This window comes from Oncorhynchus kisutch, linkage group LG26, assembly GCF_002021735.2.
Source record: "Oncorhynchus kisutch isolate 150728-3 linkage group LG26, Okis_V2, whole genome shotgun sequence".
Lineage (NCBI taxonomy): Eukaryota > Metazoa > Chordata > Actinopteri > Salmoniformes > Salmonidae > Oncorhynchus > Oncorhynchus kisutch.
The window spans coordinates 36,937,173-36,962,313 of record NC_034199.2 but is presented as its reverse complement, the minus strand read 5'-3'; the positions used below and the strand labels follow the sequence as shown (position 1 = coordinate 36,962,313).

Genomic DNA, 25,141 nt, shown 5'->3' with positions numbered 1-25,141 from the left:
ACAGATATAGAGGGACAGAGAGAGACAGACAGATAAAGAGGGACAGAGAGAGAGAGACAGATATAGAGGGACAGAGAGAGATAGACAGACAGATAAAGAGGGACAGAGAGAGAGAGACAGACAGATAAAGAGGGACAGAGAGAGAGAGACAGACAGATAAAGAGGGACAGAGAGAGAGACAGACAGATAAAGAGGGACAGAGAGAGACAGACAGATAAAGAGGGACAGAGAGAGAGACAGACAGATAAAGAGGGACAGAGAGAGACAGACAGATAAAGAGGGACAGAGAGAGAGACAGACAGATAAAGAGGGACAGAGAGATAGACAGACAGATAAAGAGGGACAGAGAGAGAGACAGATAAAGAGGGACAGAGAGTATTAGAGACAGACAGATAAAGAGGGACAGAGAGAGAGAGACAGATATAGAGGGACAGAGAGAGACAGACAGATAAAGAGGGACAGAGAGAGAGAGACAGATATAGTTGGACAGAGAGAGATAGACAGACAGATAAAGAGGGACAGAGAGAGAGAGACAGACAGATAAAGAGGGACAGAGAGAGAGAGACAGACAGATAAAGAGGGACAGAGAGAGAGACAGACAGATAAAGAGGGACAGAGAGAGACAGACAGATAAAGAGGGACAGAGAGAGAGACAGACAGATAAAGAGGGACAGAGAGAGACAGACAGATAAAGAGGGACAGAGAGAGAGACAGACAGATAAAGAGGGACAGAGAGATAGACAGACAGATAAAGAGGGACAGAGAGAGAGACAGATAAAGAGGGACAGAGAGTATTAGAGAGACAGACAGATAAAGAGGGACAGAGAGAGAGAGACAGATATAGAGGGACAGAGAGAGACAGACAGATAAAGAGGGACAGAGAGAGAGAGACAGATATAGAGGGACAGAGAGAGATAGACAGACAGATAAAGAGGGACAGAGAGAGAGAGACAGACAGATAAAGAGGGACAGAGAGAGAGAGACAGACAGATAAAGAGGGACAGAGAGAGAGACAGACAGATAAAGAGGGACAGAGAGAGACAGACAGATAAAGAGGGACAGAGAGAGAGACAGACAGATAAAGAGGGACAGAGAGAGACAGACAGATAAAGAGGGACAGAGAGAGAGACAGACAGATAAAGAGGGACAGAGAGATAGACAGACAGATAAAGAGGGACAGAGAGAGAGACAGATAAAGAGGGACAGAGAGTATTAGAGAGACAGACAGATAAAGAGGGACAGAGAGTATTAGAGAGACAGACAGATAAAGAGGAACAGAGAGAGACAGACAGATAAAGAGGGACAGAGAGAGAGAGACAGATATAGAGGGACAGAGAGAGAGACAGACAGATAAAGAGGGACAGAGAGATAGAGACAGACAGATAAAGAGGGACAGAGAGTATTAGAGAGACAGACAGATAAAGAGGTACAGAGAGAGAGACAGACAGATAAAGAGGGACAGAGAGAGAGACAGACAGATAAAGAGGGACAGAGAGAGACAGACAGATAAAGAGGAACAGAGAGAGACAGACAGATAAAGAGGGACAGAGAGAGAGACAGACAGATAAAGAGGGACAGAGAGAGACAGACAGATAAAGAGGGACAGAGAGAGACAGACAGATAAAGAGGGACAGAGAGAGAGACAGACAGATAAAGAGGGACAGAGAGTATTAGAGAGACAGACAGATAAAGAGGGACAGAGATAGACAGACAGATAAAGAGGGACAGAGAGAGACAGACAGATAAAGAGGGACAGAGAGAGACAGACAGATAAAGAGGGACAGAGAGTGTTAGAGAGACAGACAGATAAAGAGGGACAGAGAGAGAGAGAGACAGATAAAGAGGGACAGAGAGAGAGACAGACAGATAAAGAGGGACAGAGAGAGAGACAGATAAAGAGGGATAGAGAGAGAGACAGACAGATAAAGAGGGACAGAGAGAGAGAGACAGATAAAGAGGGACAGAGAGTATTAGAGAGACAGACAGATAAAGAGGAACAGAGAGAGACAGACAGATAAAGAGGAACAGAGAGAGATAGACAGACAGATAAAGAGGGACAGAGAGAGACAGACAGATAAAGAGGAACAGAGAGAGAGAGACAGATAAAGAGGGACAGAGAGAGAGAGACAGATAAAGAGGAACAGAGAGAGACAGACAGATAAAGAGGAACAGAGAGAGATAGACAGACAGATAAAGACGGACAGAGAGAGACAGACAGATAAAGAGGGACAGAGAGAGACAGACAGATAAAGAGGGACAGAGAGAGACAGACAGATAAAGAGGGACAGAGAGAGAGACAGACAGATAAAGAGGGACAGAGAGTATTAGAGAGACAGACAGATAAAGAGGGACAGAGATAGACAGACAGATAAAGAGGGACAGAGAGAGACAGACAGATAAAGAGGGACAGAGAGAGACAGACAGATAAAGAGGGACAGAGAGTGTTAGAGAGACAGACAGATAAAGAGGGACAGAGAGAGAGAGAGACAGATAAAGAGGGACAGAGAGAGAGACAGACAGATAAAGAGGGACAGAGAGAGAGACAGATAAAGAGGGATAGAGAGAGAGACAGACAGATAAAGAGGGACAGAGAGAGAGAGACAGATAAAGAGGGACAGAGAGTATTAGAGAGACAGACAGATAAAGAGGAACAGAGAGAGACAGACAGATAAAGAGGAACAGAGAGAGATAGACAGACAGATAAAGAGGGACAGAGAGAGACAGACAGATAAAGAGGAACAGAGAGAGAGAGACAGATAAAGAGGGACAGAGAGAGAGAGACAGATAAAGAGGAACAGAGAGAGACAGACAGATAAAGAGGAACAGAGAGAGATAGACAGACAGATAAAGAGGGACAGAGAGAGACAGACAGATAAAGAGGAACAGAGAGAGAGAGACAGATAAAGAGGGACAGAGAGAGAGAGACAGATAAAGAGGGACAGAGAGAGAGGCAGACAGATAAAGAGGGACAGAGAGAGAGACAGACAGATAAAGAGGGACAGAGAGAGAGACAGACAGATAAAGAAGGACAGAGAGAGACAGACAGATAAAGAGGGACAGAGAGAGAGACAGACAGATAAAGAGGGACAGAGAGAGACAGACAGATAAAGAGGGACAGAGAGAGACAGACAGATAAAGAGGGACAGAGAGAGACAGACAGATAAAGAGGGACAGAGAGAGACAGACAGATAAAGAGGAACAGAGATAGACACACAGATAAAGAGGAACAGAGAGAGACAGACAGATAAAGAGGAACAGAGAGAGAGAGACAGATAAAGAGGGACAGAGAGAGAGAGAGACAGATAAAGAGGGACAGAGAGTATTAGAGAGACAGACAGATAAAGAGGGACAGAGAGAGAGGCAGACAGATAAAGAGGGACAGAGAGAGAGACAGACAGATAAAGAGGGACAGAGAGATAGATAGATAAAGAGGGACAGAGAGAGAGACAGACAGATAAAGAGGGACAGAGAGTATTAGAGAGACAGACAGATAAAGAGGGACAGAGAGAGAGGCAGACAGATAAAGAGGGACAGAGAGAGAGACAGACAGATAATGAGGGACAGGGAGAGAGACAGACAGATAAAGAGGGACAGAGAGAGAGACAGACAGATAAAGAGGGACAGAGAGAGACAGACAGATAAAGAGGGACAGAGAGAGAGACAGACAGATAAAGAGGGACAGAGAGAGACAGACAGATAAAGAGGAACAGAGAGAGACAGACAGATAAAGAGGGACAGAGAGAGAGACAGACAGATAAAGAGGGACAGAGAGAGACAGACAGATAGAGGGACAGAGAGTATTAGAGAGACAGACAGATAAAGAGGGACAGAGAGAGAGACAGACAGATAAAGAGGGACAGAGAGTATTAGAGAGACAGACAGATAAAGAGGGACAGAGAGTATTAGAGAGACAGACAGATAAAGAGGGACAGAGATAGACAGACAGATAAAGAGGGACAGAGAGAGACAGACAGATAAAGAGGGACAGAGAGAGAGACAGATAAAGAGGGACAGAGAGAGAGAGACAGACAGATAAAGAGGGACAGAGAGTATTAGAGAGACAGACAGATAAAGAGGGACAGAGAGAGAGACAGACACATAAAGAGGGAAAGAGAGAGAGAGAGACAGAAAAAGACTAAAAGCAGCACAGCGAAGCCCCAAATGCCAGAACACAGCACAAGCCTGCTGTGAGGGGGTGGATGATTCTGAGGGGAGCCGAGGGGACTCATATTTCAGGCCTCCTGACGAAGGTGCTGCAGGGCATCAGCGGTGGCGGTGACGATGATCAGCTCAGTGTGTAGTCACAAAGACAACTGATATAACTCAGTTCTGGGTCACGATGTGTCTACTGTGACGTGTGATGTTGCTAAGGAGAAGACAAGGCACACATCCTACCTCTAGACAAGCACGATCATAATGACACGCAATAAGTTACTCATTATGCCCTAGGCAGGGTTTAATCTGTGCAGATACTGTGCAGACAACTACTGATTAACACTGTCTGTCTGTCCACGTGGCCTATCACATTGTAGGCTACTGTACTGGACTGTAAGACTCACAGGCCCCATAGCATCAGCATCACCATCAGCCACTCGTCACCCCCTGCTCCTTGACCCCAGTCAGTCATGTGACCACATTACATGTTACATAAGGACAGCAGGCTGAGTGACGAGAGAGAAGAGGGCCACTATCATCTCCACTACTGCTCCTGCTGCTACTACTGCTGAAATTCATATTCTCTCTCTCTCTGACAAACCATCTTAGGCACTGCGTATATCAACCACGACCACCACCTTCTCTTCCATTCGCTCACAAAATTATTCAGTGTCTGTATCATTTTCCCATGCTATAACCTGTGAACAGCAACCTCCCCCTCTCCTGTGTGGACAGTGTGGACTATGGAGCTCCATTGGCTTTCGGAGAAACAATAAATACCTAACAACACAGGGACATTTGGAGACATGGAGGGTTCTGTAGATATACTGTGACATGTTGTAACACACATGATGTCACAACCATGTGAGGCATGACATTCCTTTGGCCTATTTACATATATGGGCTGTAGGGTTTTCCACTGTACAATACTGAATAAAGCCAGCAGAGTAGCATGTTTCTCTGTGTACCAGCAATGAGCCTATACCGCCACCTCTCCTATCCACTCTTAACCCAACCTCCACCTCTCCTCTTTGCTCTCAACCTAACCTCCATCTCTCCTATCCACTCTTAACCCAACCTCCACCTCTCCTCTCTGCTCTCAACCTAATCTCCAGCTCTCCTCTCTGCTCTCAACCTAACCTCCACCTCTCCTCTCTACCTAACCTCTACCTCTCCTCCCTGCTCTTAACCTAACCTCTACCTCTCCTCTCTGCTCTCAACCTAATCTCCAGCTCTCCTCTCCACCTAACCTCTACCTCTCCTCTCTGCGCTCAACCTAACCTCTACCTCTCCTCTCTGCTCTCAACCTTAATCTCCACCTCTCCTCTCCACTCTCAACCTAACCTCTACCTCTCCTCTCCACTCTCAACCTAACCTCCAACTCTCCTCTCTGCTCTCAACCTAATCTCCACCTCTCCTCTCCAATCTCAACCTAACATCCACCTCTCCTCTCTGCTCTCAACCTAATCTCCTGTCTCCTCTCCACTCTTACCCTAATCTCCACCTCTCCTCTCCACTCTCAACCTAACCTCCACCTCTCCTCTCTGCTCTCAACCTAATCTCCACCTCTCCTCTCCACTCTTAACCTAACCTCCACCTGTCCACTCTTAACCTCCATCTCTCCTCTCCACTCTTAACCTAATCTCCACCTCTCCTCTCCACTCTCAACCTAACCTCCACCTCTCCTCTCTGCTCTCAACCTAATCTCCACCTCTCCTCTCCACTCTTAACCTAACCTCCACCTGTCCACTCTTAACCTCCACCTCTCCTCTCTGCTCTCAACCTAACCTTCACCTCTCCATTCTGCTCTCAACCAAACTTTCACCTCTCCACTCTGCTCTCAGCCTAACCTCCACCTCTCCTCTCCACTCTCAACCTAACCTCCACCTCTCCTCTCCTCTCTGCTCTCAACCTAACCTCCACCTCTCCTCTCCACTCTCAACTTAACCTCCACCTCTCCTCTCAACCTAACCTCCACCTCTCCTCTCTGCTCTCAACCTAACCTCCACCTCTCCTCTCCACTCTTAACCTAACCTCCCCCCATCATCTGGTACAAACCTAGTAGACCACACTGCAATCTACATGCATCTTCTCAACTGCTGAAGCATGAAGATCTAGCAGGACAATTCTCCACTGACTACATGGGTCCATGGCACAGTAATAGAATATGAGAAAGATATGATGCATTTGGATAAGACAAAATAAATCAATCTAACATGGTCACTAAACCCCATCTTAAATATAATAATAGTAAACCATTCACAAAGGACTTCCTCCAACACTACCATCTAAGATGAATCATCTTCCTCAGACATACATTTAGGCAGCAATGCGTTTCTATACAGGCAGACAAGCTGTTCTGTGGTTCGGCAGAAAGCGGAGGGTTTTCTTCAACAGCACTCCACGGAATTCACAGTCAGACGATCACTCCACTTTGGAACACATTAGAACAGGCAGCCAGCTGGTCTGTCTTACCAATACTGCTGACTCAGCAATACTGGAGAGGATGGGGGAGAATAGGGGAGACAGCTATATTGGGAGAGGATGGGAGAGATTGGGGGGTGATGGGGGAGACTGAGGAAGAATGGGAGAGTGGGGAAGGATGGGAGAGACTGGGGAGGATGGGAGAGAGGATGGGACAACTGTGAGAGGATGGGAGAGACTGAGGGAGGATGTGGAGAGAGACTCCACCATACTGGGGAAGGATGGGGAAGACAGTGGGACGATCAGGGAGAGACTTAGCTATACTGGGGGAGAATGAGAGAGAGAGAGAGGGAGAGAGAGAGACACATATAGCTGTGCATAAGCTCACGGGAGCAGAGAAACATGCTTATAAAAAGTTGCTTGACATGAGCAGTTACACATGATGTATTGCTTTACAATACACCCTCCCACCAATGTTTTCTCCTGGAATAGCACTTCCCTTTGCACAACAATCCTAACTAATTACAATCCAGATCAACTTTCACAGTGGAACGAATGCTTTTCCTTATTCCATTTTTTGTGATAGAGCATATGCTTCATGGCCTAAGTGTTATCATAGTGGTCAAGGATGCCCCTTCCAAATGAAAAAATACTACAGTTTACTATAGAATAATACAGTACTTACTATAGAATTATATAGTAAACTATAGTACACTGTAGAATACTATTGTAAATAATACAGTATTATCCGCAAAAAATACTAGTAAATACTACAGCAATGTTCGTAAAAAACACTACAGTCTGCAAAAACACAACCCTTTTTAAACTACACTACTGTATGCAAAAACACAACCCTTTTAAACTACACTACTGTATGCAAAAACACAACCCTTTTAAACTACAGTACTGTATACAAAAACACAACCCTTTTAAACTACACTACTGTATGCAAAAACACAACCCTTTTTAAACTACACTACTGTATGCAAAAACACAACCCTTTTTAACCTCTGCTACTGTATGCAAAAACACAACCCTTTTTAACCTCTGCTACTGTATACAAAAACACAACCCTTTTTAACCTCTGCTACTGTATACAAAAACACAACCCTTTTAAACTACAGTACTGTATACAAAAACACAACCCTTTTAAACTACAGTACTGTATACAAATACACAACCCTTTTAAACTACAGTACTGTATACAAATGTGCTCTTTTAGTATTTCTCCAGTACGTTTCCTGAAGGAGAAAATAAAACATAAATACTATAGTAAATACTACAGTCAATTCTGCAAAAATACTACAGTGAATACTATAGTATTTATACCATAGTATACTATACTATTTTTCTTAAGGGTTCCCTCTGAGCCAGACCGAGGAATGTAAAGATCTTGTGAATCCACTGTAAAACAATATTCATGAGGTATACAGAATATGTATACCAGATAACAATGACGTGTCATGAAAACATTTGAAAGCAATTCTTCCATCCACCACCGACTTCATTGGCCAAGGATATCATTCCACAGAACCCAAAGGTATAGGAAAACTGGAGCGTCGTCTGTCCCTTACAAAACTTCACAAATATGCAGAACAAAAAAAGGGTATCTTGGGAAAATTATAAATATCCAAGACTGAAAAAAACCATTGAAATCAACCAGTGAGGCAGTTATGTAAGGATTAATGCTTCCAGGGCAAGATTTTCATTAATACAAATAACTGTTATTTACTACCACATTACGTACAGTAATAAATCCATAAATATGGGACAATAAAGAAATCCAAATGAGACCACCACACCTTTATTATCTACAGCGTCATGACGTTGGCCTGGGGGTAGGTTTATGACCCCCCCATAAATACCTTTCTCCCTTCCCTCTCTCTTGACTCTACAGGAGGACTCTTGAAGAGCCTTTGTTAAACATAGAGAGTCTGGGAACATCAAAAGGTGGGGGGAAAGGAACCATATTTCGGTATTCCAACCAGTTTAAAATATGTGTTGGTACTTAATGAATATGATGTCAGTTCGGTTGTCATCTGAGACATTCTTGTTAATGATAGGATGACATAAACTGTATCTTGGAAAGTTATAGTTATCAGATTCAGATTATAGTCAGATTATAGTTATCAGATTCACATGGAATTGTTGTGCAATTGAAATGTTTAAATATGAAACTATTTGTGAAAAGATTAAATGTAATTTTAGCTTCCAAATGAGAGAATTGGGTTTTCATAAGGTTAAAGCTCTGCTCACTCAGTGGCCTGCCCCTGTGAAGAGACATTGGGTTTTCATAAGGTTAAAGCTCTGCTCACTCAGTGGCCCCGCCCCTGTGAAGAGACATTGGGTTTTCATAAGGTTAAAGCTCTGCTCACTCAGTGGCCCCGCCCCTGTGAAGAGACATTGGGTTTTCATAAGGTTAAAGCTCTGCTCACTCAGTGGCCTGCCCCTGTGGAGAGACATTGGGTTTTCATAAGGTTAAAGCTCTGCTCACTCAGTGGCCCCGCCCCTGTGGAGAGACATGGGTTATAAACTATGAAACACACCCTTCTCTCCCTCCACTATATAAGCCCTTTACGAAAATATAACTTTCTGTTCGAGGACATGTGGACAACGGACCTACGTTAAAAGGGCTCAGATAATAACCTAACAAAATTAGCATCGTGATTCAATGTGAAGGTGACGATCGACACGCCGAATGGATGAATTTCGACCATACCAGCCAGAATATAGCATGAGCTTAAAGTATGGCAACTTGGTATGAACTTTGAACTCTTATTCACCAATGAAGTGATACCTGCTAGCCGTTGCATTAGCAACCTCAGCTGTAAACGTGGGCTAGGAAAGGACAGACAAAGGATCTCTTCTAACAAGCTACACGATACTACCAAGTATCTAGTTTACCACCAGATACACTCTTCAAAGGACAAGGAAGATCTCTGTTGGGCAACACGGCCAGCATCTACAACCAACCTACCGAAGCGCAGCTCAGAGTAAATATTTATTGCATTCTCCTTTTTCAGCTCGATAAATATTATTTCGTGGTGCCCCGACTTTCTAGTTAATTTATCTACCTTATTAGCTTAATCTGGTAATATTAATTAAAGAAAAATGATTTTATAGAGTAGCATGTCATATCACTTAATCCAGAATAGCCAAAGACACGCCAACAGTCAGACTTGTACAGTATACACCACACTGTCACTGTGTAATGTCAGTTAGTATGTACAGTATACACCACACTGTCACTGTGTAATGTCAGTTAGTATGTACAGTATACACCACACTGTCACTGTGTAATGTCAGTTAGTATGTACAGTATACACCACACTGTCACTGTGTAATGTCAGTTAGTATGTACAGTATACACCACACTGTCACTGTGTAATGTCAGTTAGTATGTACAGTATACACCACACTGTCACTGTGTAATGTCAGTTAGTATGTACAGTATACACCACACTGTCACTGTGTGATGTCAGTTATTATGTACAGTATACACCACACTGTCACTGTGTGATGTCAGTTATTATGTACAGTATACACCACACTGTCACTGTGTAATGTCAGTTAGTATGTACAGTATACACCACACTGTCACTGTGTAATGTCAGTTATTATGTACAGTATACACCACACTGTCACTGTGTAATGTCAGTTATTATGCGCTCTGTCCTCTGTGCTCTGTCCTCTGCTCCAGCTCCTATCTGATCCCAGTCAGTCTGAAGCTCTCAGAGAACCACTCATGCCCTCTCTCTCTCCCTTTTTTTTTATTTCACCTTTATTTAACCAGGTAGGCTAGTTGAGAACAAGTTCTCATTTGCAACTGCGACCTGGCCAAGATAAAGCATAGCAGTGTGAGCAGACAACAAAGAGTTACACATGGAGTAAACAATTAACAAGTCAATAACACAGTAGAAACCAAAGGGGGAGTCTATATACAATGTGTGCAAAAGGCATGAGGAGGTAGGCAAATAATTACAATTTTGCAGATTAACACTGGAGTGATAAATGATCAGATGGTCATGTACAGGTAGAGATATTGGTGTGCAAAAGAGCAGAAAAGTAAATAAATAAAAACAGTATGGGGATGAGGTAGGTGAGAAAGGGTGGGCTATTTAACTACCAATACCGTAACTCCATCCTGGATCACTTTATATCCTGGATCACTTTATATCCTGGATCACTTTATATTCTGGATCACTTTATATCCTGGATCACTTTATATTTTGGATCACTTTATATTCTGGATCACTTTATATCCTGGATCACTTTATATTCTGGATCACTTTATATTCTGGATCACTTTATATTCTGGATCACTTTATATTTTGGATCACTTTATATCCTGGATCACTTTATATTCTGGATCACTTTATATCCTGGATCACTTTATATCCTGGATCACTTTATATTTTGGATCACTTTATATTCTGGATCACTTTATATCCTGGATCACTTTATATTCTGGATCACTTTATATTCTGGATCACTTTATATTCTGGATCACTTTATATCCTGGATCACTTTATATCCTGGATCACTTTATATCCTGGATCACTTTATATTCTGGATCACTTTATATCCTGGATCACTTTATATTCTGGATCACTTTATATTCTGGATCACTTTATATTCTGGATCACTTTATTACTAAAGATGTCATTGCCATGGTTAGTTTCTTAGCTGTACAGTAAATTGACTAACATTGGTCCAATATCATACAGTAGTTACTTTGTGGCAGAGTATTTACTAATCTCCTATTTATTAAAATTGTGCAATTGGGTCAGATGCTCGATTAAGTTCCTAAGGAGATAGAACCAGGAGAACCAGGAGCAGAAGTGGGGCAGTAGCTCAACCCCCTTTGATCTGCAAGTCTATGGGCCAAATGTCCCTTCCCCTTTGTAAATTCTGATGATGCTCATACCTGCTAGATTGTGATTTGTCCAACTAATCAGTGACTAAAAACTAGCGCACCAGAACAACTGTTGCTCGTTAGTGTTTCCATCGAAAAGTCTTTGACAGACGTTACAATACCCTTTATGTTACATAGCAAGTACTTCATCTCTCGTGGACAGACTAACATTGGTCAAAGACAAAGCATTTGACAGGTGACACAGTGTAGACAGTGTCTGAGGACTGACTACAGCAGCTAACTGTGGTACCTTAACTGTCATAGTACCAGATGATATGAACGATCCATCGCCCCTAAAACAGGAATGGACCTCCATCTATTTAAAGCTAGAATCCTTAATGGTGAAACTGCCACGTCCGTATTACAACAACAAAGTAATTACTGCAAACAACAAACACAGTTTTTTTCCCCTCGGATATCATTGCAGACGTGACAGAACAGCAGCATGCCAGTATATGTACCGCAAAAAAATTATTGATGCGCGGCACTCCCTCAGCACTCCGCACCTCCGGCAGCAATCCCACCTCCCTCAGCACTCCCACCTTCCTTAGCACTTCCACCTCCCCCAGCACTCCTACCTCCCCCAGCACTCCCCACCTCCCCCAGCACTCCCACCTCCCTCAGCACTCCCACCTCCCCAAGCACTCAGCACCTCCCCAGCACTCCCCACCTCCCCCAGCACTTCCACCTCCCTCAGCACTCCCAACCTCCCTCAGCACTCCCAACCTCCCTCAGCACTTCCACCTCCCTCAGCACTCCCACCTCCCAAAGCACTCAGCACCTCCCCCAGCACTCCCCACCTCCCCCAGCACTCCCACCTCCCTCAGCACTCCCAACCTCCCTCAGCACTTCCACCTCCCTCAGCACACCCCTCCTCCCCCGGCACTTTCACCTCCCTCAGCACTCCCCACCTCCCTCAGCACTCCCACCTCCCCCAGCACTCCCACCTCCCCCAGCACTTCCACCTCCCTCAGCACACCCCACCTCCCTCAGCACTCCCACCTCCCCCAGCACTCACCACCTCCCCCAACACTTTCACCTCCCCAGCACACCCCACCTCCCTCAGCACCCCCACCTCCCTCAGCACCCCCACCTCCCCCAGCACTCCCACTTCCCTCAGCACACCCCACCTCCCCCAGCACTCCCCACCTCCCTCAGCACTCCCACCTCCCCCAGTACTCCCACTTCGCTCAGCACTCCGCACCTCCCCCAGCACTCCCCACCTCCCTCAGCACTCCCACCTCCCCCAGCACTCCCCACCTCCCTCAGCACTCCCACCTCCCCCAGCACTTCCACCTCCCCCAGCACTCCTACCTCCCCCAGCACTCCCCACCTCCCCCAGCACTCCCACCTCCCTCAGCACTCCCACCTCCCCAAGCACTCAGCACCTCCCCCAGCACTTCCACCTCCCTCAGCACTCCCCACCTCTCCCAGCACTCCCCACCTCCCCCAGCATTCCCACCTCCCCCAGTACTCCCACTTCGCTCAGCACTCCGCACCTCCCCCAGCACTCCCCACCTCCCTCAGCACTCCCACCTCCCCCAGCACTCCCCACCTCCCTCAGCACTCCCACCTCCCCCAGCACTCCCACCTCCCCCAGTACTCCCACTTCCCTCAGCACTCCGCACCTCCCCCAGTACTCCGCACCTCCCCCAGTACTCCCACCTCCCCCAGCACTCTGCACCTCCCCCAGCACTCCCACCTCCCCCAGCACTCCCACCTCCCCCAGCACTCCCACCTCCCCCAGTACTCCCACCTCCCCCAGCACTCCCACCTCTGCTTCTTCTACAAAACAATAACAATGTTTGAGGGGCGGTCAGTGGCGCTGTTTCCCCTACTGCGGATTCCATCTTTAAATGGAAATGTAAGTTTTGGGAAATGTGTTTTCCCCATATGATGATTGCTCCTACAGCAGCTCTAACAGCTTGCTGAGTGGGGGGGGGGGGGGGGGGGGGGAGTCTGATTCATCCATCAGCCAGTGTGTCACCATATTTGACGCATTTCCGAACGGAGCTGCAGTGCTTGAACACACTCCAGCAAACCATATCCTGGAACTGTTTCCTATACAAATGAAAAATGACATTGGCATCTCCGACCCTGGCTGGCCTGACCCTGGCTGGCCCGACCCTGGCTGGCCCGACCCTGGCTGGCCCGACCCAGGCTGGCCCGACCCTGGCTGGCCCGACCCTGGCTGGCCCGACCCTGGCTGGCCCTGACCCTGGCTGGCCCGACCCTGGCTGGCCCGACCCTGGCTGGCCCGACCCTGGCTGGCCCTGGCCGGTGGCACAACATTGCACTACAGTCGATTCCCACGCAGAGGGGTCCGATTTGTACCACCCTTTCTGGGGAGAAAAGCGAAGCTGGCAGATGCACTGATAAAGTCCAGAATGTGGTTGTATCTCTTTGCATCTTCAAAACAATTCACTCTGTATCGTCTATCGTCTCACTTCCGAAAACGGCAGCCACTGACACGTACAGACCTGTGATAAGCACTAATAACAACAGTCTACAGGAATATAGGAGCTATTCTGGAGCAGAGATGCCTTGGAGAAGAAACAACGAGACGTCCTCTCACAGAACAGATGATACAAACCAATAGACTTGGACAGATCTTGAGGATACAGCAATAGAGCATACAGCAGTAGAACATACAGCAATAGAACATACAGCAATAGAACATACAGAACATACAGCAGTAGAACATACAGCAATAGAACATACAGCAATAGAACATACAGCAATAGAACATACAGCAATAGAACATACAGCAGTAGAACATACAGCAGTAGAACATACAGCAATAGAACATACAGCAGTAGAACATACAGCAATAGAATACAGCAGTAGAACATACAGCAGTAGAACATACAGCAATAGAACATACGCAGTAGAACATACAGCAATAGAACATACAGCAGTAGAACATACAGCAATAGAACATACAGCATAGAAATACAGCAGTAGAACATACAGCAATAGAACATACAGCAGTAGAACATACAGCAGTAGAACATACAGCAATAGAACATACAGCAAGTAGAACATACAGCAATAGAACATATACAGCAATAGAACATACAAGCAGTAGAACATACCAGCAATAGAACATACAGCAGTAGAACATACAGCAATAGAACATACAGCAGTAGAACATACAGCAATAGAACATACAGCAATAGAACATACAGCAATAGAACATACAGCAGTAGAACATACAGCATAGAACATACAGCAGTAGAACGATACAGCAATAGAACATACAGCAATAGAAATACAGAACATACAGCAATAGACATACAGCAAGAGAACATACAGCAATAGAACATACAGCCATAGAACATAGCAGCACTAGAACATACAGCAGTAGAACATACAGCAATAGAACATACAGCAATAGAACATACAGCAATAGAACATACAGCAGTAGAACATACAGCAATAGAACATACAGCAATAGAACATACAGCAATAGAAACATACAGCAATAGAACATACAGCAATAGAACATACAGCAATAGAACAACAGCATAGAACATAGCAGCACGTAGAACATACAGCAATAGAACATACAGCAATAGAACAATACAGCAATAGAACATACAGCAATAGAACATACAGCAATAGAACATACAGCAATAGAACATACAGCAATAGAACATACAGCAATAGAACATACAGCAGTAGAACATACAGCAATAGAACATACAGCAATAGAACATACAGCAATAGAACATACAGCAATAGAACATACAGCAATAGAACATACAGAACATACAGCAATAGAACATACAGCAATAGAACATACAGCAGTAGAACATACAGAACATACAGCAATAGAACATACAGCAATAGAACATACAGCAATAGAACATACAGCAATAGAACATACAGAACATACAGCAATAGAACATACAGCAGTAGAACATACAGCAATAGAACATACAGCAATAGAACATACAGCAATAGAACATACAGCAGTAGAACTAACAGCAATAGAACATACAGCAATAGAACATACAGCAATAGAACATACAGCAGTAGAACATACAGCAATAGAACATACAGAACATACAGCAATAGAACATACAGCAGTAGAACATACAGCAATAGAACATACAGCAATAGAACATACAGCAGTAGAACATACAGCAATAGAACATACAGAACATACAGCAATAGAACATACAGCAATAGAACATTACAGCAGTAGAACATACAGCAATAGAACATACAGCAGTAGAACATACAGCAATAGAACATACAGCAATAGAACATACAGCAGTAGAACATACAGCAATAGAACATACAGCAATAGAACATACAGCAATAGAACATACAGCAGTAGAAACATACAGCAATAGAACATACAGCAATAGAACATACAGCAATAGAACATACAGCAATAGAACATACAGAACATACAGCAATAGAACATACAGCAATAGAACATACAGCAGTAGAACATACAGCAATAGAACATACAGCAATAGAACATACAGAACATACAGCAATAGAACATACAGCAATAGAACATACAGCAATAGAACATACAGCAATAGAACATACAGCATAGAACATACAGCAATAGAACATACAGCAGTAGAACATACAGCAATAGAACATACAGCAATAGAACATACAGCAATAGAACATACAGAACATACAGCAATAGAACATACAGCAGTAGAACATACAGCAGTAGAACATACAGCAGTAGAACATACAGCAATAGAACATACAGCAATAGAACATACAGCAGTAGAACATACAGTAATAGAACATACAGCAATAGAACATACAGCAGTAGAACATACAGCAATAGAACATACAGCAGTAGAACATACAGCAGTAGAACATACAGCAATAGAACATACAGCAATAGAACATACAGCAGTAGAACATACAGCAATAGAAATACAGAGTAGAATACAGCAATAGAACATACAGCAGTAGAACATACAGCAATAGAACATACAGCAATAGAACATACAGCAATAGAACATACAGCAATAGAACATACAGCAGTAGAACATACAGCAATAGAACATACAGCAATAGAATAGAATACAGCAATAGAACATACAGCAATAGAACATACAGAACATACAGCAATAGAACATACAGCAATAGAACATACAGCAATAGAAAAGGTTCATGCCCGTATAATAGTAGTGTAATAACAGTGTAATTCCAGTGTACAGGAAGACAGGTGGAGGGATAGTGTAAAAAGGCCTGTTAGATCCCTGCTCAGTGTGAATCTATACTCCCCTTTCCCTCCCTACACTCCCCACCAAGCCACAACACAGGGCTCTCTTACTGATGCCCATCACACGTCAACGTAAAGCTGGGTTGCTCCATAGCAATGGAGGAAAATGGTTGTGTTTATGAAGACCTATTGTAGCTCTGCGCAGGTCGACAGACACTATCTCCATGCACTGATAGGACTGCGGCATTGCTCTGTGTTTTAGACCTCAAGGTTCTTTGATCGTCGGCATTCCTATGTGTGTGTTGTCTTTACTACACTTTTCCCTCGGATAGAAAGAGAGTGAGAGGAGAAAACAACAGAGCGAGAGAAGGAAAATGGTGAGAAGCTTTCCTTTTAAATGACACAAAATGTTTGCAGCTCTCTGTTCCAAGGGGCTACAGAAGGATACATTAAGCAATCACAACCTTAAAGGGAAGGCTAGGGCTCGGCTGGCTAAACACACACACAATCACAACCTTAAAGGGAAGGCTAGGGCTCGGCTGGCTAAACACACACACAATCACAACCTTAAAGGGAAGGCTAGGGCTCGGCTGGCTAAACACACACACAATCACAACCTTAAAGGGAAGGCTAGGGCTCGGCTGGCTAAACACACACACAGCGAGAGTTACAACATTTACTGGCTAATCAGTCATCCACAGGCATGGTAGATGGTCGAGAGAGAGAGCCCTGTATGTCCAGATCAGTGTTCAATGATATGGAATGAAGGAATGGTTCCTCTGCCTGTTCTCCTTCAGTGGCATCACACAAAGCCATACAGAGAACCGTACAGAGAAGCTACAGAGAACTGTGCAGAGAACCTACAGAGAACCAAGACAACCTACAGAGAACCAAGAGGACCTACAGAGGACCAAGATAACCTACAGAGGACCAAGATAACCTACAGAGAACCAAGAGAACCTACAGAGAACCAAGAGAACCTACAGAGAACCAAGAGAACCTACAGAGAACCAAGAGAACCAAGAGAACCTACAGAGAACCAAGAGAACCGTGCAGTTAGGAGATGACAGTAACACAGAGACACATGCGTCCCTCTTATCTCATCCCCCCTTCCCTCCATCCCTCCTCTCCCCCTCCCCTCCTCTCCTCTCCCCCTCTCCCTCCCTCCTCTCCCCCTCCCCTCACCTCCCCTCCCCTCCATGGTCCACCCACCTACTCTGTTCCAACTCAACAGAGGAAACATAATATACAAGCTGAATCTCCAGCCTCCCCCAACCCTGTGTGTGTGTGTGTGTGTGTGTGTGTGTGTGTGTGTGTGTGTGTGTGTGTGTGTGTGTGTGTGTGTGTGTGTGTGTGTGTGTGTGTGTGTGTGTGTGTGTGTGTGTGTGTGTGTGTGTGTGTATGCGCATGTGTGTGCGCATGTGTGTGTGTGTTTGCATGTTCAACCAGCATTAACTGTGTGGTTCTGTCAATACACAGGCATCTCTCTCTCGCTCTCTCCCTCTCTCTCTCACACACGCAAACAATGAGAGAATAACAGCACCGTACAGGCAGTTACCACTGCTTACATGGTCTACCCTTACACTACACCCCATTACTCACCGCCTCCGAGTCTTCCAATCCATGTAGGTACAAATTATCATACATGTAGGTTTGATATTCTAACAAGCACCTCTTGAGAATTGACAAAAATAGCAAGGATGGCTTGAAGCACCAGAGATGGATTAACAGGGGTTACATTCCCTCTAGAAAACAACAACACTAAAGCCGAAATGAGAAACAGGTGGAGTTTTTCTTATTGTTCTCCTCCCTGAGCCTTGATGGTGAAATATATGGTTTTCCCCCCTAGCTTAAAGAATTGTCCTTATTTCCATCATCTTAATAAGGCAACGCAGAGCTTCAGTTATCCTCAGATGCTGCTGTCTAGATCCAGACCTGGCATTTTATCTCCCTTCCAAACAGAGAGCAGGAGAGGAGAGCCAACCATTCCTCAATCACAGGCTGATGACAGAGCAGGGGGGCAGGCTTCTGATTGGCTGCTTCATGCTCCAGTCAGCTTGGAAGAGCATTCTCACTGATGGTGAATAAGGAAGTGAGAGAAAAGGAAAGGAGATGAGGGGATAGGAAGGCAAGAGGTACGGGAGAAGAGGAGGGTCTGTAGCTTGAGAGCAGCTGACTTTCCCCTCCACCTCTGACAGTGGTTTCTTGTATTTCTTTACCAGTGTCTAATTTACCAGTGTCTAATACCCTCTTTTCTCTTTACCTCTATCCCCTCTCCTCTCTCTCTTTACCTCTATCCCCCTCCCCTCCCCTCTCTCTCTTTACCTCTATCCTCCCTCCCCTCTCTCTCTTTACCTCTATCCCCTCCCCTCTCTCTCTTTACCTCTATCCCCTCCCCTCTCTCTCTTTACCTTTATCCCCTTCCCCACTCTCTCTTTACCTCTATCCCCCCTCCCATCTCTCTTTACCTCTATCCCCTTCCCCTCTCTCTCTTTACCTCTATCCCCTCCCCTCTCTCTCTTTACCTCTATCCCCTCCCCTCTCTATCACCCTCCCCTCTCTCTTTATGTCTATCCCCTCCCCTCTCTCTCTTTACCTCTATCCCCCTCCCCTCTCTCTTTACCTCTATCCCCTTCCCTCTCTCTTTACCTCTATCCGCTTCCCTCTCTCTTTACCTCTAACCCCCTCCCCTCTCTCTTTACCTCTATCCCATCCCCTGTCTATCACCCTCCCCTCTCTCTTTACGTCTATCCCCCTCCCCTCTCTCTCTTTACCTCTATCCCCTCCCCTCTCTCTTTACCTCTATCCCCCTCCCCTCTCTCTCTTTACCTCTATCTCCTCCCCTCTCTCTCTTTACCTCTATCCCCTTCCCCACTCTCTCTTTATCTCTAACCCCCTCCCCTCTCTCTTTACCTCTACCTCATCCCCTCTCTATCACCCTCCCCTCTCTCTTTACGTCTATCCCCCTCCCCTCCCCTCTCTCTCTTTACCTCTATCCCCTCCCCTCTCTCTTTACCTCTATCCCCCTCCCCTCTCTCTCTTTACCTCTATCCCCTCCCCTCTCTCTCTTTACCTCTATCCCCTTCCCCACTCTCTCTTTACCTCTATCCCCTCCCCTCTCTCTTTACCTCTATCCCCCTCCCCTCTCTCTCTTTACCTCTATCCCCTCCCCTCTCTCTCTTTACCTTTATCCCCTTCCCCACTCTCTCTTTACCTCTATCCCCCTCCCATCTCTCTTTACCTCTATCCCCTCCCCTCTCTCTCTTTACCTTTATCCCCTTCCCCACTCTCTCTTTACCTCTATCCCCCTCCCATCTCTCTTTACCTCTATCCCCTTCCCCACTCTCTCTTTACCTCTATCCCCTCCCCTCTCTCTTTACCTCTATCCCCCTCCCCTCTCTCTCTTTACCTCTATCCCCTCCCCTGTCTCTCTTTACTTCTATCCCCTCCCCTCTCTCTCTTTACCTTTATCCCCTTCCCCACTCTCTCTTTACCTCTATCCCCCTCCCATCTCTCTTTACCTCTATCCCCTTCCCCACTCTCTCTTTACCTCTATCCCCCTCCCATCTCTCTTTACCTCTATCCCCCTCCCCTCTCTCTCTTTACCTCTATACCCTCCCCTCTCTATCACCCTCCCCTCTCTCTTTACGTCTATCCCCCTCCCCTCTCTCTCTTTACCTCTATCCCCCTCCCCTCTCTCTTTACCTCTATCCGCTTCCCTCTCTCTTTACCTCTAACCCCCTCCCCTCTCTCTTTACCTCTATCCCCTCCCCTCTCTATCACCCTCCCCTCTCTCTTTACGTCTATCCCCCTCCCCTCTCTCTCTTTACCTCTATCCCCTCCCCTCTCTCTTTACCTCTATCCCCCTCCCCTCTCTCTCTTTACCTCTATCCCCTTCCCCTCTCTCTCTTTACCTCTATCCCCTCCCCTCTCTCTTTACCTCTATCCCCTCCCCTCTTCCCCTCTCTCTTTTTCTCTGTCATAAGGTGGCTTGCTGAAGAGGCGAGAGAGTGTGTGTGTTTGTATGTGTGTGTGTGAGGATCTCCTGACCTAATCACCCAGGTTTAACAGCCACACACACACACTGTCACATCATTCACACACACAGCATCATGCCATACATGAATCATTACAAATTGGATCTTGACCCATGTTGATCCTCACAGTGTTGATCCTCACAGTGTTGATCCTCACAGTGTTGATCCTTACAGTGTTGATCATCACAGTGTTGATCCTCACAGTGTTCCAATACCCAGGTTCTGTGTTAAACCATCTTCATGGACCCACTGGGACCATAAAATACCCAACATGCAGTCTACAGATTCACTAGGTCATTAGAATTGGAAGGGATCAAAGGGTTAAGAAAAAAATATAACAAAAAAGACAAATGAATGTGTATAGACTAATCTCATGTGATATACAATTAGACATAAATCTATTTTATTTTATAATGATGCAATATACTCATGGTATATTTTTGGTCATTTCTGATTCCATTTCTAGAAACGTATAGATTTTCAAACAAGTGTTTCCCTTTGCTTTAATCAAGTTAAATTGCAGTGAAACACGTCACATTGTGTGGGTTCCTTTCTCAAGGCATGGTGGAAGACTAGAGCAATGTCGCCCTCTAGTGATGAAGAGACTTACAGCAGGTGCAACTGCTACAAACTGACCATCCTCTAGTCCAGGGTCTCTCAAAGTCAGTCCTGGGACCCCCCCTGGGCACACGTTTTGGTTTTGCCCTAGCATTACACAGCTGATTCAGATAATCAAAGCTTGATGATGAGTTGGTTATTTTAATCAGATGTGTAGTGCTGGGGGGGTTCAGTGGTTCTTCAACATTTTTAGCTCAAGAACCAAATGAGAAATTGACAGTCCTCCTGTGACCCAAATCATCCTCCAACAACCCATATTAAGAAGAAATAATGTGTGATCACATGCCCAGGGCCCCACTTTGAGTCCTGACCCATAGTTGAAAAACCCATGCTCTAGTTTGAAAATATAAAAAATTACACCCGGACAGTTTTGAGTCTCTCCTACCCCACCCTTTTAGGATACTGGGGAGGAAGAGGAGTGTCCATCCTTTCCACACCCCTCCACCTCTGTGGTAAACCCCTGAGATCCACCTCCCACCTCTGTGGTAAACCCCTGAGATCCACCCCCCCCACCTCTGTGGTAAACCCCTGATATCCACCCCCGACCTCTGTGGTAAACCCCTGAGATCCACCTCCCACCTCTGTGGTAAACCCCTGAGATCACCCCCCACCTCTGTGGTAAACCCCTGAGATCCACCCCCCACCTCTGTGGTAAACCCCTGAGATCCACCCCCCACCTCTGTGGTAAACCCCTGAGATCCACCCCCCACCTCTGTGGTAAACTCCTGAGATCCACCCCCCACCTCTGTGGTAAACTCCTGAGATCCACCCCCCACCTCTGTTGTAAACCCCTGAGATCCATCCCTGACCTCTGTGGTAAACCCCTGAGATCCACCTCCCACCTCTGTGGTAAACCCCTGATATCCACCCCCGACCTCTGTGGTAAACCCCTGAGATCCACCTCCCACCTCTGTGGTAAACCCCTGAGATCACCCCCCACCTCTGTGGTAAACCCCTGAGATCCACCCCCGACTTCTGTGGTAAACCCCTGAGATCCACCCCCCACCTCTGTGGTAAACTCCTGAGATCCACCCCCCACCTCTGTGGTAAACCCCTGAGATCCATCCCTGACCTCTGTGGTAAACCCCTGAGATCCACCTCCCACCTCTGTGGTAAACCCCTGAGATCCACCTCCCACCTCTGTGGTAAACCCCTGAGATCCACCTCCCACCTCTGTGGTAAACCCCTGAGATCCACCTCCCACCTCTGTGGTAAACCCCTGAGATTCAACCCCCACCTCTGTGGTAAACCCCTGAGATCCACCCCCACCTCTGTGGTAAACCCCTGAGATCCACCTCCCACCTCTGTGGTAAACCCCTGAGATCCACCCCACACCTCTGTGGTAAACCCCTGAGATCCACCTCCCACCTCTGTGGTAAACCCCTGAGATCCACCCCACATCTCTGTGGCAAACCCCTGAGATCCACCTCCCACCTCTGTGGTAAACCCTGAGATCCACCCCCCACTTCTGTTAAGTTATAGCAATGGCATAAAAGGGACAATCAACTCAGGGCTCTATGCGATCACTGGAGAATAATGCAACCCTGTGGAAGGTCAGTTCCACCCTGCTGGAGCGTCGTGGAACACACCTTCCACGTTGTCCATTATTTTCCATAGAATGCATAGCCCCTCGTTGATTATACCTTACATAATACATACAGACTATAAAGACCAGCTAAAACCACCTAGAACTTCAAATTAGAGTTGAGTTGAACGTACAGTATTCTAAGGTGTGAGATTATATGGCCTATGTTCAGTAGTATCTAGAAGCAGGCAGCAGAGAGCATTCATGCACTACAGATGTCCAGGGAGAGAAACCCTGCTGCACCAAGAGCTGACACTCTGCCTGACTGTACTATAATGTATTTATATCTAATCTGAATTAGGGTTCAAAATCAATTAGATTTTCAAAAGGGCAAGGATTTTGTTGTCAATGCACTCTATGAGATGTCAATTTAAGGGAGAGTGGGGTAAGTTGAGCCAAAGTGGGTGACATTCTAGACGATTCTGTGCTTCCAACTTGTGGCAACAGTTTGGGGAAGGCCCTTTCCTGTTTCAGCATGACAATGTCCCTGTGCACAATCCGAGGTCCATACAGAAATGAATTGTTGAGATCGGTGTGGAAGAACTTGACTGGCCTGCACAGAGCCCTGACCTCAACCCCATCGGACACCTTTGGGATGAACTGGAGGGTGACGAGGGGGTAAGGAGAGGAGGTGAAAGGGTGAGGATGGGGTGAGAAGATGAGGGGAGAAGAGTGTGAGAAAGGGTGAGAAGTGGGAGAGCTGTGTCCCTAGCCTCATGAAGAAGAAACTCCTGAATAAACTGTTCCAGAGTTCAGCCAGGTGACCTACGAAAGAGGGAAAATCAAGCCTTACCGTAATACGTTTTGTTGGTTTGTTTGCAATGTCATCTAATGAGCTGTGAATAACATCAGTGACTCAATCAGATCTTTATTGGTTCAGATGTGCAAAATACAATTGATTTGAGATTCTTGCTTTCGCAGCAGTGCTTTATAAAATGGTAATTATGACCAACAGTTGTGTGTGTGTGTTTATAGCACAGGATACTGATTAACTTACATCTGTCCCTAATTTTTCAGCTACAGGTAATCAGTTCCCAATAGCTGCTGATGCTATAACTGAAAGTAGAAAAATAGGCTAACTGAATGGTTTTATTTAAGACATTGTCTATGTCCCAAATGGCACCCTATTCCCTATATAGTGCACTACTTTAGACCGAGCCCTATGGGCCCTGCTCAAAAGTAGTGCACTATGTAGGAGAGAATAGGGTGCCATTTGGGTCATTTGGGACACATTTTGTGATTTAGAAAGGAAATTACATCTCGGGCAACATTCAGTGAATTCAGACGAGCTTCGCGGCTTCGCTGCTTCGCTTCACCCCAAATTGTGATTTATTTCAGTGGTGAATAAATGTTGAAGCCCATTCAATTAGAAGATCTAAATAAGAACCCTCCCTTCCCAACTCAAGACAGTCATGGATGTAACCTTTGAGCCCCAGAAAAATCATGGCTGGAAGTTTCTGTCCAGTACCTAGGATGAGATAAATGATTTCATCTCAGTGCAGAAGACCTGAAAGTTTTAGAGATGACTGGAGTATAGTCACTACTGAATTAGGCAAAGGAGCTGCAGAGAGTAGAGAACAGTAGAGTAGTACTTTATTGATCCCATCTTTGGAAAGGGTTTTATTTTATGACTCACTACTTAACAGAACCAAATACTGAACAGGGATGTCTTTAATACTGTAGTGTACAATAATAGAACTGGTAGGTTGTCAGACAGAGTTAGCCAGTGATGCGGATTGTGGAACTACTGTTCATTCAGTCTATGACTCATTAATACCACCTCAGATCAACTAAAGTCAGCCTGCTACCATGGAATCACATGGGATGGGATTATCTCATATTTTACAGTATTGTTGGTACACCCCGCAAAGACGCAATGTAATTTCAGTCTGTTAACGTCCTCTTTTCTTTATTTCAGTAAAGAAGGGGTTGTCGTGAGCTAAAAACATGTTCGTGGGACAGAGCCCAGACTAAGAGACGTGATCAGGGTCATAGGTCAGATCGGAACATGTAATTTTCCCATAGAACTTGAATGACTCATTGTAATTCTATGACTATCCCATCACAAAGCCAGCATTGAACATCTGGATACAGGAAGCTGACATGCCACTGTTCAACACAACATCTGGATACAAGAAGCTGACGTGCCACTGTTCAACACAACATCTAGATACAGGAAGCTGACGTGCCACTGTTCAACA

The 25,141-nt window shown here is 45.5% G+C and overlaps 1 protein-coding gene across 1 annotated transcript in view; it reads right to left on the bottom strand.

The window, feature by feature from the left end:
* The window catches only part of LOC109871003 (voltage-dependent L-type calcium channel subunit beta-4-like), a 60,832-nt gene extending 42,128 nt beyond the window's left edge, over nucleotides 1-18,704 (bottom strand). The window contains exon 1 of the mRNA XM_031806020.1: nucleotides 18,303-18,704. Coding sequence (XP_031661880.1) covers nucleotides 18,303-18,347 — 45 coding nt within the window. The 5' untranslated portion in view covers nucleotides 18,348-18,704. The remainder of the gene's footprint in view (nucleotides 1-18,302) is intronic.
* Between the last annotated feature and the right edge of the window lie 6,437 nt (nucleotides 18,705-25,141).